Raw genomic sequence first — 17,716 nt, 5'->3', positions numbered from 1 at the left:
TCCTAACAAATTCCCACACTCTTTTTTTCGTCTGTATTGGAGGCATAGCTCCTTGCTTTGTATTTAATTAACCATGTTAGCCTAACAAGGAAGAAAGGAGGAAGATTAAAGTATTTACTGCTATTATGCAGTACACTGGATACAAGGAAAAGCTTTGCCCATAAAGGCTTTGACGATGGACTGCTAGTGCCTGCATCCTTATTGTAAAGGAAGTCATGGAGCAATGCCTACAGCACCAAAACCTTAAAATGTACAAACTGGTTATTTTGTTTTCCTCTTCTAAACATGTATGGCAATCTTCATGAAACCATTTTCGCTTTTTCAGGTTTGTTGATCTGCAGACAGCAATGCCCCCAGTGTCGCATTTTAAGTTTTTACTATAATATACATGCATATTATGAGGGGCAGAGTAGCACAAAAGTGCATCATCCCATGCCAGGGCCACCAACTGCCCAACTCCAGTAGAATCAATCAGTGGTGAAACTACTGATATCTGCACATAAAACAAATAGGCCCACGAGTGAAGGAAATTCCACCAACTCCATTTATGTTGGTATGGTTTTGGAAATATGGAAGCATCCTGTTTTAATTGTTTATAAAATAAGGATTATAGAGAAGTACATACAATGTTTACATATAAAGTTTACAGAAAATAATCTATAAAAAATATTTTAAAAATTTGAGTTGCCACAACCCTCTAGTTTTCCTTTTTGCAATAATTTTGAAAATGAAACCCACATGTCCATTAAGTTCACATAAATAAATGAATAAAATAAATGTAAAACTTGCACTCTCTAGTTATTCTAAACCCACAGTTGATACCTTTTAACATTTTTGGGTTATGGCAAAAAGACCATTGATAAGCTCTAAAGAATGAAAAACAAAAAAATATTACTGGATAAAAAAATTCCTCTGTCTGTATGGGTTCGTTTGGTATGGTTGGTCATTTTGAAAGTTCCTCAAAACCAGCCAAGGTCTTTGAAAATTGAAAGCCACTGACTGTTATGTAGTTTTATAATATTAAGTAAGTTTTCCTTTTAAGAAGATGTTCTTATAAGATGTTCTTTCCTATGAGCTGGAACTGCAAGCTATGCACAGGATTTAATTATTTGAGTTTTGTAATTTTTGTCTTTGAAAAACAGGACAAAGCATCTTGAGTTAGACTAATAATAATAGATGGACTTCCACTTTCTAATGATTATTCTCGTATTAATTTAATGCTAAAAAATGTGCTTGTTTTGCTAATTGTTTTAAATAAAGCCCCATGTTGTTTTTGCCTATTAATGAACAATTTTAATAAGCATTTGCGGCATGCAGGCTCCTGGCGGGGAACTGAGTGCCTGTGTAAAGATTTTTTAATAATAATGTTGCACTTAAGTATCCCCGTAAACGAGGGAATATCAAAGCACTTTGCATCTTTATGCAGTTTCATATAGCATGATTAGTAACCAGATATAATTGGTAATTTTTATGTCCATTAGAGGCACACAACTTTAAACCTGCTGCGCCAGGTTTTGAACCTTTGACCTTTTTTGTTTTGCTGAGGTTTTAAGGGCAGCCATTTTAAGCTGTTAAACTCATGTTGCTTAGTTAACAAAGTAAAAACTGTTTTTTTTTTCTTTCTTGTAACATTTTATCTGTTATGAGTGGCTTTTAAGGTACATATGTATCTATCATAAAATATTGTTAATAGGAATCCCAAAATACAACATTAAATTGACAACAATGCTTTTAGACTCTATGGTATATTCCCAACACTAAATAATGACTTATACCTGCAAAAAATTGTGGTCTGACAGCTGGATGCACATTATTTAAAGCAGTTGTACTAAGCCATGGACTTGTGTTTTACACTTTTTTTTGTATGACCCTTGCAGAAGCCTCTAGGCACATTCTTAGATGTGAAGGAAAAGGCTGTACATCTACTACATTATGCATTTAACTTAGAAGGAGTCCATATTATTTATGCCATGAATGTTATTATGTTTTTTTCTTGGAGCACAACTTACATTCTTTATTGTAAAAAAATGTCAATGTTGAGGATCTCAGGGAAAGATAAACCACCTAAATGTTTGTGTGCTGTGGTATATAGCACAGCATAGGGCAGTGTTTCTCAACTCCAGTCCTCATGGACCCCCAACAGGTCATGTTTTCAGGATTTCCCTCAGATGAAACAGCTGTGGTAATTACTAAGGGAGTGAAACTGATCAAATCACCTGTGCAAAATAATGGAAATCCTGAAAACATGACCTGTTGGGGGTCCATGAGGACTGGAATTGAGAAACACTGGCATAGGGGAAGTTGCTTAATAAATTGTAGCCTTTTGTTCAATGCTTTAAATACTTGTAAACCAATCACAATGACCCCAGCACAGTGGCTAAATGGTTAGCACTTCCCCCTGGCAGTACTAGGGCCGTTGGTTTGAATCCCAGCCACGACACCACCTGCCTGGAGTTTGCATGTTCTCTCTGTGCCTGCGTAGGTTTCCTCCGGGTACTCCAGTTTCCTCCTCTCCACTCCAAAGACATGCTTGTAGGTTAATTGGCTCCTGTCTAAATTGTCCATAGTATATGTATGTATGAATGTGAGTTAGGGACCTTAGATTGTACACCCCTTGAGGGTTAGGGACTGATGTGAATGTACAATATATATATATGTGTAAAGCGCTGTGTAAATGGACGGCGCTATATAAGTGCCTGAAATAAATAAAATATCTCATATAAGCTTTAACATGTCAATGTAATTTCAGAAGTAATTTTTATTACTATAAAATCTGCAGCTTTATTAAAACAGTATCTTGATGATCCTGCCATGAAGGACCTTATTCAGGTAACTACAGGTTCACAACATTCTGTCCCTGCCGTCCAACTAAGCTCCTGAATTGTCACGCTGTCACACAGCCTTCAGATGGAGAGTACAACAGACCATTTCAACACATTAGAAGCTGGCATGGTCAGTTGTGGTCACCCTGAAGAAACTTGCCCTGAGAAATGCCATAAAGTCACTGAGGGATCACGTGTAGACAAGAAATTGCTAAAAGGAGGCTTTAGGAGATCAGCAGCACTGAGATGCAACAGGGATAATAAAAAGCATTTGTATTTTTTTTTAAAGTGTGTTTTTTATGTACCCATTGCTTTAGCAAACAATATGTTATTAATTTAGAGTTCACACATGCTTAACTATGAAAAGAGCTATTGCACACTAGTACAGAATCAACCCTTTTTGCCATCTACATGCAGTAAAGTGTCCAGTTCCACTACAGACATCAACTCCTTCATTCCTCCATCAATGGCAGCAGGATTTCATTGGTCACCTGCCATGCCATGAAGTCCACTTCCAGGCAAGAAAAAGGGAAGCTGCTCTCCATTTAAAAAAACTTGCATTTGTTTATTAAAGTACTGTAAGTACAAAGCAATCCACCTGTCCTACAGTCCTTAAGCATTTCACTCCATCCGGAGCTTTTTTAAAGTGACTCTGAAAAAGCCCCGTATTGAGTGAAACACATTAACCTATAGGACAAATGGATGAGCTAGTGCATAGAGTACTTTAATAAGCATGTGCAAGATTTTTGAAGGAGAATAGCTTCTTTTTTTTTCCCCTGCTTAGAAGTGGCCTTTGCCAACCCCCTTGTAAAGAAGATTAAGGCTTTTACATACATAATATGTTTGACTCAGTGATGTCAACCTGTGGGGCTACAATAAGGGAAAGTGATACCTTCATTGCTCTTAAACTCTACATGGAGACTGTGACGGTCGCGGCGTCAGACCCCTGACCTTCTCACCAAACACGTGACCGAAGGACTAGCCAATCCGAAACCGCGATGCCACGTGTGTAACAATGCCACGCCTAGCTGCACCCTGCACAACGATTTTCCAGCTCACTGGACCTCCAATCCATGTACCGGCAGCCTGAATGCGATTGTTACTGGGTCATGTTAATTACGCAATTAACCCTTCACTGCCACCACTTCCTTTTTGTACAGAGAAAGAGGAAACTCAGCTATAACACTTTAATGGTTGAGATAATCATCTGTATAACACGGTCACCGCAGATCAGTTATACAATTGGTTAAACAAACACAGTAGCGCTCTTTTAGAGGCAGGAATTCATAAGTTGCAATAAAGAGCTATAGAAACAGTTCAACACTTTCAGAAAGAAGGATTTATTACTAAAGGTCAAAAGGGTGCAATAAAAATATTTACAGAAAAAAAGATGTAACATATATATATATATATATATATATATATAGATATATAAGTAAACAGGGAACAACAGCACAGCAAAGAGGTAACAGAAAGGAGGTTAAAGGGTTAAAGTACTTGCCAATCAGCCTTGGGTTTGCAGATCAAGTTTCAAAGAAAAAGGGCATGTCTCCCAGGTTGGTTCTGATGTTAAAAGGGAGAATTCTTCAGCTAGCTCTCTTAGGCCTGACAGCCCATTTTGTAGTTCCCCAGCAGGGGGTGGCTCTGAAGTCAAGGACCAATGCCCGGTTTAGGGAGGGATCTTCTGGGCGGATACCTAAACTAGAGCCAAAATCTCTCCATATTTTGCTCATAACTTTCCCTATGCACAAGTGACATTCCACCCATGGGTAGATTACTATGCAGAGGCATCTGAGGAACAGGTAGATATGAAATATGAAATACATATTTGAAGGGTTCCAGAGATGTAATTTTCTGCTTTCCTAGGTATTCCAGTCAGGTAATGTGACCTATCAAACTGTTTGTCTTCTCATGGCCAATCTGAAGATATACCTGGTTTTTATGTAAGTCTCTCATATTCCAAGATATGAGACATAGGGGAAAAATGGATTTTAAAAGTGTTATCTAGTCTCTACTCCTCTGGAATGTGTTTGAGCTAAGGGGGAGGCTTGGGTTATCTTTTTACGAAGTGCCAGATTACTCAGCTTCCCAGCCCGCCTGGCACCCAGCTCAAAAATTGTTTATAGCTGGGCGCTCTGCTGTGCCCTGGCTGGCCTGTGACACTTCTAACACACAGGCCATATGTCACTGTGTATGAACAGAAAGGAAGGGGGAGAATGAAGGGAACATTTTGTAAAAGATGGAGGATTCTTTGCCAAGATGGAGATTGGATACAAAATGGTTGAACCGCGTCCATCTCTGTGGGCATGATTGCTACAGAGACTACTACACATACACCTCTGAGTCAGAAAATATATTTAAAAAAAGTAGGGATTCTCTTTAAATTTTGAAAAATAACTGCATGCCATGTTTGGAACTGCCTGTGATTTTAGATTTTTTCATCCAGATGGATACTGTAAATATCCTTAGCATTCACACCAACGTTAAAGCGTGCTGTTTTTACTGTGCTCACCAAGCATCCTCAATGTAAACCACACACCCTTGATTGATTTTGATTGGTCAAGTGCATTTCAGTGTCACGGTTCATGTCATTCTGCTTGATATACAGTGGAATAGACAGAGAATTTTCCTGCAGACACTTTTCATAAGTGGTTTGTGTGACAGTCTCTATACACTGCATTTCAGATTTTAGGTAGGCTGTGAAACGCTGTAGCAGTAATGGTAGATATTTTATTTAAATGAAAAGGTTACTTTAATGGAACCTTGACAGATAAACATGGAACAGAATGTAACTGCTTTCCTGATTTAGATGCAACTTTTACAGTATGCAACAGCAAGCCTCTATCCATACCAATTACTTTTTCAATGCATTTCTTGCCTAAGGCTTGCAGTGCATTATGGGACTGGCAAGAAGGACATCTGTATTTATCAACAAGAACATTTAGCTGAGCTGAGCTGTATACATTTTAATTATTTGAAAGTATGATTAATTATAGCCACTGATGTACTACAATAGAAATCCTTGCTAATTTGTCAGGCGATCAGATATTTGAATAAATGTTTCACTGTGTTTTAAAATCAAATTACAGCATACCAGCCAAATCCCAAGTTAATTGAATTTGAGTGTTATAGACATATGCCCACTCAGATTAAGAAAACTACATTGGTGAAGTTGAACCACTAATAGGACAATTAAACCACTTTGAGCAAAGTTCTTAAAAATAGTAACAATAAAAAACAACTGCACTTTTTCTTCCCCTTGTCAATTTAAAGGGTAATGGTAGTGTTATTTATAGTATATAAGGATAGTCAGCGTTTGAGGTTAAAATGCAAGAGGTGGCTGGCAAACATAAAGGTTTGAACACAAACCGTAACAGAAATGTAAAAAAGAAATTTTCTGTATCAAAAACAAATACTATAAACAATATTAGCTTAAATGTGTAAAATATGTGACATAATATCCATCCACATAAGTAAAATATAAGAACAGTGATCAGTAATTACCAGATATCGAGTTAGTGAAATAATTTATTTATCACAGGTACTTATATAGTGCTACCAATTTACGCAGCTCTTTACATACAGTAGGGCAAAAAAGTATTTAGTCAGCCACCAATTGTGCAAGTTCTCCCACTTAAACAGATGAGAGAGGCCTGTAATTGGCATCATAGGTGGACCTCAACTATGAGAGACAAAATGAGAAAAAGAAATCCAGACAATCACATTGGCTGATTTGGAAAGAATTTATTTGCAAATTATGGTGGAAAATAAGTATTTGGTCAATATGAAAAGTTCATCTCAGTACTTTGTTATATATCCTTTGTTGGCAATGACAGAGGTCAAACGTTTCCTGTAAGTCTTCACAAGGTTGGCACACACTGTTGCTGGTATGTTGGCCCATTCCTCCATGCAGATCTCCTCTAGAGCAGTGATGTTTTGGGGCTGTCGCTGGGCAACACGGACTTTCAACTCTCTCCAAAGGTTTTCTATGGGGTTGAGATCTGGAGACTGGCTAGGCCACTCCAGGACCTTGAAATGCTTCTTACGAAGCCACTCCTTTGTTGCCCGGGCGGTATGTTTGGGATCATTGTCATGTTGGAAGACCCAGCCACGTTTCATCTTCAATGCCCTTGCTGATGGAAGGAGGTTTGCACTCAATCTCAGGATACATGGCCCCATTCATTCTGTCCTGTACATGGATCAGTCATCTTGGTCCCTTTGCGGAGAAACAGCCCCAAAGCATGATGTTGCCACCCCCATGCTTCACAGTAGGTATGGTGTTCTTTGGATGCAACTCAGCATTCTCTCTCCTCCAAACACGATGAGTTGTGTTTCTACCAAACAGTTCTATTTTGGTTTCATCTGACCATATGACATTCTCCCAATCCTCTTCTGGATCATCCAAATGCTCTCTAGCAAACTTCAGACGGGCCCGGACATGTACTGGCTTAAGCAGGGGGACACGTCTGGCACTGCAGGATCTGAGTCCCTGGCGGCGTAGTGTGTTACTGATGGTAGCCTTTGTTACGTTGGTCCCAGCTCTCTGCAGGTCATTCACTAGGTCCCCCCGTGTGGTCCTGGGATTTTTGCTCACCGTTCTTGTGATCATTTTGACCCCACGGGGTGAGATCTTGCGTGGAGCCTCAGATCGAGGCAGATTATCAGTGGTCTTGTATGTCTTCCATTTTCTAATTATTGCTCCCACAGTTGATTTGTTCACACCAAGCTGCTTGCCTATTGCAGATTCAGCCTTCCCAGCCTGATGCAGGTCTACAATTTTGTTTCTGGTGTCCTTCGACAGCTCTTTGGTCCTCACCATAGTAGAGTTTGGAGTGTGACTGTTTGAGGTTGTGGACAGGTGTCTTTTATACTGATAACAAGTTCAAACAGATGCCACTGATACAGGTAATGAGTGCAGGACAGAGGAGCCTCTTAAAGAAGAAGGTACAGGTCTGCGAGAGGCAGAAATCTTGCTTGTTTGTAGGTGACCAAATACTTATTTTCCACCATAATTTGCAAATAAATTCTTTCCAAATCAGCCAATGTGATTGTCTGGATTTTTTTTCTCATTTTGTCTCTCATAGTTGAGGTCTACCTATGATGCCAATTACAGGCCTCTCTCATCTTTTTAAGTGGGAGAACTTGCACAATTGGTGGCTGACTAAATACTTTTTTGCCCCACTGTATACTGTATATAAATATATATTGTACATTCACATCAGTCTAAGGTCCCTAACTCACATTCATACATACATATACAAGGGCCAATTTACCTACCAGCATGTCTTTGGAGTGTGGGAGGATACCCACACAGGTACAGGGAGAACATGCAAACTCCACGCAGGTGGTGCCATGGTTGGGATTCAAACCAAGTACCCTAGTGCTGCCAGGCAGAAGTGCTAACTATTTAGTCACTGTGCTGCCCCCTTGAAAAGATAATGACATTTTTGCAGAAAAGTTCATCAAAGTGAAAAAATTTCATATATCCACCATCAACTGCCACACACTCTCCTCGTCATCACAGTCTCAGCCAGAAGGAACCGTGTCTCTAAACTTCCAAACCGCAAAGGGGGAATAGCAGACCAGCAAAATGCTCCTTTACCCTCCTTAAACTGTAATGGTTTTTTTTTTGGTTTGGTTCTATTTAAAAGAATATTCTTATAAGTATCTCATAGAATCAGATTTTCCACTTAAAGCTTATTCTTTATCAGCTAACATATGCTCGTAGCTTGCACTCAATTTTTCATTCTATCTTTCCTTGCTAATAGCGGGATTATTGCTTCCTGCTTTTGGTATCAGGAACGTGTTAAGTTATTATAAATGTATTTATTTTTTACTAAATCACATGTGTTGTGCGAGCAGATGTTTAAAGTTCGCAGAGAGATGCAGATTTATTTTCGTTTCATATTTGTAAACTCATCAGAAATAGAACTAATTGTTCCGGTGTCCTTAGTACAACTCTAACTTTTATTTATTGTATAGAATGTACAGTAAACTTTACATCTTATCTTTCTTCGTTATTGCTATATATCTTTTTATAGCACCTTCTTGTGTTGTTATTATTTTACAGTGCAAATTATGAAATGGTTATAGAACTACAGTCAATTGAATGAATACAACCCTTGAATTTCTTATGTATGGTGTTCCCCAGCTGGATCTGAATGTTGCATTTTGACCTCTTTTTCATTTTTATTAAAACAAAAGGTATTCACATTCACCGGCTAAAGGATTATGTTGTCTCCTCCAAATATTGAATAAAACCATATGAGGAATTGTGAGTTTAGCTTTCCATTTTTAATAGCAGTGAAACCATAAAATTCCATCTCTGGGCTTTATTTAAGACTTTAAAACAAAGTCCTGGATCTTTTGGCAGTATGCTTAAAACTTGTAACTGAGAAATACTTCTCCATCTTTCATTACTCTGAACCAGAAAAATATAAGTAGGATGTTATTCGAAAAGTATATTGTGACAGCAGGCATTGGCCACTGAAATAATAGTACTGATGGTCATTCATCAGATGTGTCAATCAGGACACCATTTTTTTAAGATGGGGTAGGAAAGGATTAAAACTTTTGTCCCATTGTGGGGATTTCCCTACTCTCCATTTTCTATACTGGAGGCTCAGGAGGAGGAAATGAGAGGAAATCTTTCCAAAGCGAATGGAATTTCCATTTTACAAATTTTTCACCAGAATATGTGTCCTTGTTGGATAATTTTCCCTCACCTCTGCCTCTAATAACAACTCAAACTATTTGAATTTGCAAACCTCAATTATTTTGTGTGGCTCTTCTAAGCAGGGGACATAAGTTTAACTATTTCCTTCTCTGTCCAAAAGTAAAAAAAAATTTTTGAACTTCATACACTTTTTATTATTTACTAGAGGGTGATAAAATCCATGATAATTGACATTGTAACACATAGCATTATGATTTCTATGTAATAAAGGAAACAATCCTTTCAGAGTCTGTGCTTTGAATTCACATATCGGTAAAGTCATGAGTTGATTGAAGGGGGTTTCAGTTTTCCAATGATATGACAGAGGATAAGTAGATGTACTGCTCCCACCTAACTTTTTGCGGGACATTAGGTTTTTTTTTTTTAGGTTTTAGATAGTGTAGAAGGGTCAGATTATCTGTTAGTTTTTTATTGTTGTCTGTGTCCTTGTTAGGAAAATTCAATCTCTGTATTTGGCTTCATGACCATTGTCACTGGGTTTGAAAGTGAGGGAAGTGCAGCAATAGAGGAATATGGGAAAATCTGCCAATGGAGACATTTTTCTGGTGATAACTGTCTAAGAAGAAAGAGATTTCTTCACATTTTCTGTTGCATCTGCAAGACAGGAAGTAAAGTCCCCATTCAAACACAGATGGCAAAGAAAACCTGACTGGTGTTTTAGGTATATCCTACTCTAACCTTGTTTAACCAGTGTGCCTTCAGGTTTCTTCAGGGATGCCTTGGCAAAATGCCTAAAAATTGCCCAAAAATTGTATACAAACCAGCGGGTGGATCAAGCCTGCCTTTTAGTCACTCAAAGCCACAGGTTTTCATTGTGCACCAATACAATCCTCTAGCCGCCGGAATGCTAACAAGCATTGACGTTATCGGTTGATAAGGTGGATGTTGGGCAGCTGCACTGCATCTGTGTTTTCCCTTTACCTGCCCCTCTGTCACCACATTAGCTAAGTGAGGAAGAGAAGCTGAGAGAGATGAGAAACATTGGTATACTAGTCAGTGCCAATGTGCAAAGGTATCATGTCAGAACCTGGGTCTCCTGCTGGTGTCACTGTTGTTTCTTGGGCTGAAGGGTGAAGTTCTGGTGGCCATTGTTGGATGTCTTCCAGCAGCCAGCTTAGCCTAGTAATTAGGTTGCACCTGATACTGGCTGCTGGAAAGTATTAAATCTAGCCCTTGACTGAAGATCAGTGTGTCAGTGTTCTACCTGTGAGCTGTGTCTGTTTGATTCTGTGCCTTGTATCCTGTGACCTGCTCCCAGTACCCTGTTCCTTATATCCTGTACCCTACAGCCTGCTCTGCTTCCCTTGTATTCAGTCCCAGTCTTCATCGTGCCATGTTCATGTGAGCTCCTTGTACAGTATTTTGTACATAGTGTTTGTTAGGTTGTTGTTCTAGGTTTGTTTCACTTTTATTTTACACTTTTACATTGTTAATGGTTTATTGGTGTTGGCATTTAAAGGATGTTGTTTATTTTAATAAACTTTATGTAATCTTACTCAGGCTGGCCCATGGTTCCTTGAAGTGTTGCCCACTTACCTGGCCACCCCTTCTGGATACCTGCATTTGGTATCCCTTACAAAAGGTGTATTTGCTTTGAAAGAAAAAATCACCTCTAATGTTGGGTGTCCTACATGTGTGGATGTTGCTGCATTATTTAACCACTTGGCAACCACACTATAGCTGAATGACGACTATAGTACAGTTGTCGAGTCCTGGGAGATCAGCTGTGTCCAATGACAGATCACCGGGTAAATACAGTTGCCGGTTATCTGCTGCACTTTCCTCACACTGTCAGAGCGTGAGGAAAGTACTGCCGATAACCGGCAATTGTCAGAGAACAAATCAGTGATGATCAGTGCCCTGATGATCAGTGCCCAGCAGTGCTATCCACCTGTGCCCATCAGTGCCTAGCAGTGCTACCCACCTGTGCCCATCAGTGCCTAGCAGTGCCACCCACCTGTGCCCAACAGCACCTAGCAGTGCCCCCCATCAGTGCTGCCCAGCAGTGCCGCCCCATCAGTGCCCAGCAGTGCCGCCAGTCAGTGCCAACTCATCAGTGCCAACTCATCAGTGCTACCTATCCGTGCCACTTCATCAGTGCTGCCTATCAGTGCCCATCAGTATTTGTGCTATGCACATCCATTCCTTACAAGAATTTTTCATTAATTTTTTTCTTTCTTAACTTTCTGGCAGTTGCCTCCCTGGGTATTTGCCCTAGTTGCCAACCCAGCTCATACAGACAAGCTATGTGCTTTAAAAAAGTATAGGCATACACATAACAAAATGTTATGAGTGCTTAAAGTACTATTTACGCTCATTTAGACATAACTGTGTGCTGTCTTATTTCTTACTAGAGAAAACCATTTTGTTGACTTTGTTAATAAATGTGATAAAACAGTAGCATCAGTCACCTAAATGAGCATAATTTAAAGATAACGAAGCATAACTTATTTTAGGAAGAGTAATTATCCCTTTTGAATGGCACAGTGTATTTGTTAATGCAGAGCCTGATGGTAACACTTTGTACCTTATAGCAGAGACTACAGGCTGTTCTGTCTGCTTCTTCCTCACTTAATTTCCTTGTGCTTTTTAACTTCTCCTCTCTCAATCAGATTTTAATTGTCAGTGTTTTTTTTCTTCCAACTTCCATTATGCAAATGTAAACCAAAGACCACCATACTGATACTAGGGTTATTATGCCCACAGCTGGCACCTGAAGAAAACAGCATGATTACACTTGCCCAAGACTTCAGATAGAGCCCTGTGCAAGCTGTGCCTAGATAGTGCCCTGATTGACTTGACCAATCATAGCTGTCCTTAAAAAAAAAATTAGAAAATGCTACAGTATGTGCTGATTATTTGCAACTAATGGCGTGTGTGGCTGGGGCAGCATGAATAAAGATGCGTGTTTTAATGAAAATTGCACACCGGGAATAAATGCAAAGCAGAAGAAAGAACAACGTTAAATTGCTCATACAAAATTACTCACTTGAATGTGTGTTCTAGCAAATTAGTGACACTGATGTTTACTAAAAGGGCAATTTGAGAGCTGTCTATCTGTTCCTTATGCAGCCTGTCTGCACCCAGTGTTCATGCAGCTCCCTGGTACAATGAATGAAAGCTTGCCCTGCTCCCAGGAATAGCTGTAAGATGTAAATGAAACATATCATTTTGTTTTAATACCCTCTAATATCTGGGAGCTAGTAAAAATCACAGGTATATGCTGGTGCTAATTAAGAAAACGAATAAAATTGCCACCTTACAATTAGTGCAGTAAAAGCCGTGAAAGTGTGAAATTATATACTCATTCTTTCTTATAATTGAAATGTTTCAGTGTTTCTAGTCAAGCGTGCATGTAACAGATACAGAGTTTTAATTTAATTGTTGCCGAGAATCTATAACACACTGTAGATCTTTCTGTCGATTTAGCGATCTCTCAAGTTATTTAAAATCGCTTTTGTGACCAGATCAGATAGCCTTTAAATGGAATGTTTATTATAAAGCATTCACTTTCAATTATAAGGATATTATAATTAAAATGGCCATATAAAGATACAGGTCTAAAGGCGTTGTCATTAAAACAAAACTATGAACAGAAAGTCAACTATGTACTCCACCAAACTGTGTATTGACTGAACTATGTAGAGTCTCTGGACAGCCCCTGTTCTTCCTGACCTGCAAATTTTCTATTAGATATAATGAAATGAATGAAACAATAAAACTAGAAAATAACCTTAGATAGTATAGTTATGGTTTGGTGTTTTCTCTCCCAATATTGCACATGCCTTGTAGTAAATATGGAAATTGTCTTTAGTTGTAGTTTATTAGCAGAGATGGGAATGTCCCATGCCTTTTTTATTGACATTTACCTGTGTTTGGTCGTTCTAGCTTAACTATACCTTAGTTTTGCACACTCCATTTTAGAAGTTGTTATATTCAGATGCTTTCATTGATATACTACTTTTATCTAACATACTAGATTAGTTATGTTTTATTTCTTACAAAGTTAAATATTTTGACAAATGTAACAAAGAATGAGTTATTTTTAGCCTTATTTCATAGTGATATTATCCTCAGACAATGACAGCTTTTCACTGAGATATCATAAAATGCATATATTGTTATGTGTCATTTCTATTAATTTCAGTGTTACTTGTAGTAGGCCTTTTCTGTTTTTTTTCATAATTTCTAACTTTAGCATACTGTCTGTTTCTGTTTCTGCAGTAGTAACTTGGCCCACCGCTACTACCTGGCTACAGATCCAGTAACTGGGGATCTTTATGTTTCGGATGCAAACACTCGCAAAATCTACCGTCCTAAATTGCTGACAGGAGCAAAGGATTTGATCAAGAATGCGGAGGTCATTGCTGGCACAGGAGAGCAGTGTACCCCTTTTGATGAAGCAAGATGTGGAGAAGGAGGAAAAGCAGTAGAAGCAACGCTAACAACCCCAAAAGGTAGTTCTCATTACAGTGGACTGCTAGTCATTACAATTACTTCTCCCCCTTTCTTTCTCTGGACATTGTTACCTTATTTTTTTTAAGTTTGGACATTTTTATAACCCCCCCCCCATCCTCCATTGCCTCTTGGGATGTCTACGGTCACCACAGGATTCTACACAGATATAGAATGGCACAGGATGTAGGGGGTTTCCCATGAAAGCTTTTAGATGTTTCTGCATGGGAAACCCCAGATGTGCTGCAGGTCTCTTCCGGGTCCTAAAGACTGGGTACAGATCTTTGGCACATCTGCTATTCTGCACATCTGCAAACCCCTTCAGTATATCTGGGAACTGAATTTCCTCTTTTAAGTGTATGTAACTTTTTTAGCTTTGGATGGACATGGTAATGGTTAGAACCTAGTGGCATTTTACTGACAGAAAGTGATAGGAAATTCAAAAATCTGAGCAAAAGGTGAAGGGAAGCGTGTGTGTGTGTGTACAGTATATAAATAGAGAGAGAGCTAGAGAGACAGATGCATATCAATAAATTAAAATATAACCAAAAAGTTAATTTATTTCAGTAATTCAATTCAAAAGGTGAAACTCATATATTATATAGATTCATTACACATAGGGTGATATATTTCAAGCATTTCTTCCTTTTAATTTTGATGATTATGGCTTACAGCTAGTGAAAACTCAAAATTCTGTATCTCCAAAAATTAGAATATTACATAAGACAAAAAAAAAGGATTTTTAATACAGAAATGTTGGCTTACTGAAAAGTATGTCCTTGTACAGTATAGTATGCACTCAATACTTGGTCGGGGTCCTTTTGCATGAATTACTGCATTAATGTGGCATGGCATGGAGGCAATCAGCCTGATGGCACTGCTGAGGTGCTATGAAAGCCCAGGTTGCTTTGATAGTGGCCTTCAGCTCATCTGCATTGTTGGGTCTGGTGTCCCTCATCTTCCTCCTGACAATACCCAACAGATTCTCTGAGGTTTAGGTCAGGCGAGTTTGCTGGCCAATCAAGCACAGTGATACCATGATCATTAAATCAGTTATTGGTACTTTTGTCAGCGTGGGCAGGTACCAAGTCCTGCTGGAAAATGAAATCAGCATCTTCTGTTGGTTAGCAGATGAATCATGATGTGCTCTAGAATTTCCTGGTAGAGGACTTTGGACTTGATAAAACATGGTGGACCAACACCAGCAGATGACACAGCTCCCCAAATTATCACTGACTGTGGAAACATCACACTGGACCTCATGCAACTTGGATTCTGTGCCTCTCCACTCTTCCTCCAGACTCTGGGACCTTGATTTTACTTTCATCCAAAAAGAGGACTTTGTACCACTGAGCAACAGTCCTGTCCTTTTTCTCCTTAGCCCAGGAAAGACACTTCTGACGTGGTCTCTGGTTCAGGAGTGGCTTGACACAAGGAATGTGACAGTTGTAGCCCATGTCCTGGAAACGTCTGTGTGTGGTGGCTCTTGAAGCACTGACACCAGCTGTAGTCCACTCCTTGTGTATCTCCCCCAAATTCTTGAATGGCCTTTACTTTACAATCCTCTCTGTGGTTATCCCTGTTGCTTGTGCACATTTTTCAGCCACACTTTTTCTTTCCACTCAACTTTCCATTAATATGCTTGGATACAACATTCTGTGAACAGCCAGCTTCTGTAGCAATGACCTTTTGTGACTTACCCTCCTTGTGGAGGGTGTCAATGACTGTCTTCTAGACAACTGTTAAGTCAGCATTCTTCCCCATGATTGTGTAACCTACTGAACCAGACTGAGAGACCATTTAAAGGCGCAGGAAACCTTTTAAAGGTATTTTGAGTTAATTAGCTGATTAGAGTGTGACACCATGATACAATATTGAACTTTTTCACAATATTCTAATTTTGTGAGATACTGAATTTTGGGTTTTCACTGGCTGTAAGCCATAATCGTCAAAATTCAAAGAAAGAAATGCTTGAAATATAACACTTTGTGTATAATGAATCTATATAATATAGGAGTTTCACTTTCTGAATTGAATTACTGAAATAAACTAACTTTTTGTTTATCAAATTTATTGAGATGCATGTGTGTGCAAACAACAAAGCCACACCTGTCACTTGAAGGTAAGAATGCAGGTATGGAGAAGGTTCAGTTAGGTTAGGTTAGGTCAGAGGAAGGGAAAATAAACAATAATGCACTTATCCCTTAACACTAAACATCTATTCCCGTAGCACTACCTACATACTAGGAATGCCAAACTGTTGATCATGGCAACCAATCAGAATTCTTATATCATTTTTCAACCTGGACTACTGAAATGAAAGTTGAACACTGATTAGTTTAGTTGCTATGAGCATTTTTTTTAATTTTTCATGAATCATTTCCATTAGTTGACCCACTGATTGGCCCTTGACCAATTTAACATTTTCAGTTGGATAGGGCCAAAGGCTGTTCTATAGCTTAAAAACCTTCCTTGCTTTATATTGCAGCTTAACATACAAAAATATACTTTTTGATATAACCCCTTACGGATTTAGTCTACTCAGTGTCAGCCCATACTTCATACAAATTTGATGAGTCTACCTTGAACAGACTTTTTTTTTTTAGACAGTTTTGTCATTATCCTTGAAGACCTTTCCATGCTTCTAGAAATCACCCCACTTCTGAGTGTTACCAGTCCCAGAGACTCACACATCAAATGTATACTTTGCCACAGTGATCTTCATTAGCTCTTTTGATTTAGTGCCACCCCAGGAACTTGCTTTATGTCCGCATGTTGCAAAAATATTTCTCTTCTAGGAAAAATTTTGTTAATTCTGAACATAAAAGTGATTCGTCCAAGAACAAAATGCAAAAAGGATAGCTTGATGGTTATAGTATATTTCTGTCAAAAATAAGGAAGGTAATTTCATTGAGTTTTAGACTATAGAAAGTTTAATCCAAATACCAATGCACAGTTTTCAGTCTTATTAGTTTAGTACTGTCCGTGATATATTTTTTTAATTTATATTAACAGTTACATTTTCAGGACAAGCTTCCAGGATTCTACCTCCTTCTTCTAAGCTCCAGTCAGTATTGACACACAAAAATTTAGCAACATTTAAGTATAAATCTGCAAAGACAACAATCTGTGAAAATAGACACTCACATGGTAGTAAAAATAAGTGAGTTAGCATATAAGGAGTAGAGAGGAATGGAAGGAAGGGGAAGAGTCACAGAGGTGAGAATGATGCTAAAAAATATTTGATTGGGATTCAGAAAGCCGAGGTCCTCATTCATTCTGTTAACTCTGGTATTAAAGAGAATTATTTATCATTCGCAGTTCATTGTTTATTTCCTGACTACTCTTAAAGGATAAGTTTGCCTTTCGTAACATGTTACATGTTCCAGTCATTTTCAGGGTGCAACATGTAACGTGTTACGAATGGACCGGTACCCGCACCCCCTGATCCCCCGTTCCACCTGCCTAGCCACATCACTCATTCACAGTGAACTACCACGGCACTGTGGAGCGCTGTGGTAGTTCACTCAGTCTTCCTGTTAGTGAGTATCTGCTTGTCCATACAATGTACGGGCACACAGATACACTTTTTATTACCTGCAAAAAAATGTGCATTTGTTATTTTTTTTGTTAAAAGGTGAACTTATCCTTTACCATTCTAAATTATTCATGTTATCCATACAGTGGTTTGCTTGTGGGAATG

General features: G+C 38.7%; 1 protein-coding gene across 14 annotated transcripts in view; it reads left to right on the top strand.

Annotated features, from left to right (window-relative positions):
• The window catches only part of TENM3 (teneurin transmembrane protein 3), a 1,391,898-nt gene that overhangs the window by 1,330,093 nt on the left and 44,089 nt on the right, over nucleotides 1–17,716 (top strand). For all 14 annotated transcript variants that reach the window (XM_089669645.1, XM_089669651.1, XM_089669650.1 and 11 more), the window contains one exon: nucleotides 13,783–14,015. In XM_089669645.1, coding sequence (XP_089525771.1) covers nucleotides 13,783–14,015 — 233 coding nt within the window. The remainder of the gene's footprint in view (nucleotides 1–13,782; nucleotides 14,016–17,716) is intronic.

This window comes from Staurois parvus, unplaced genomic scaffold (genome assembly GCF_062004578.1).
Source record: "Staurois parvus isolate SC_StPar_1 unplaced genomic scaffold, SC_StPar_1.0 ptg000080l, whole genome shotgun sequence".
Taxonomy (NCBI): Eukaryota; Metazoa; Chordata; class Amphibia; order Anura; family Ranidae; genus Staurois; species Staurois parvus.
Note: the sequence above shows the minus strand (reverse complement) of the source record. Positions and strands in the feature narration are given on the sequence as shown.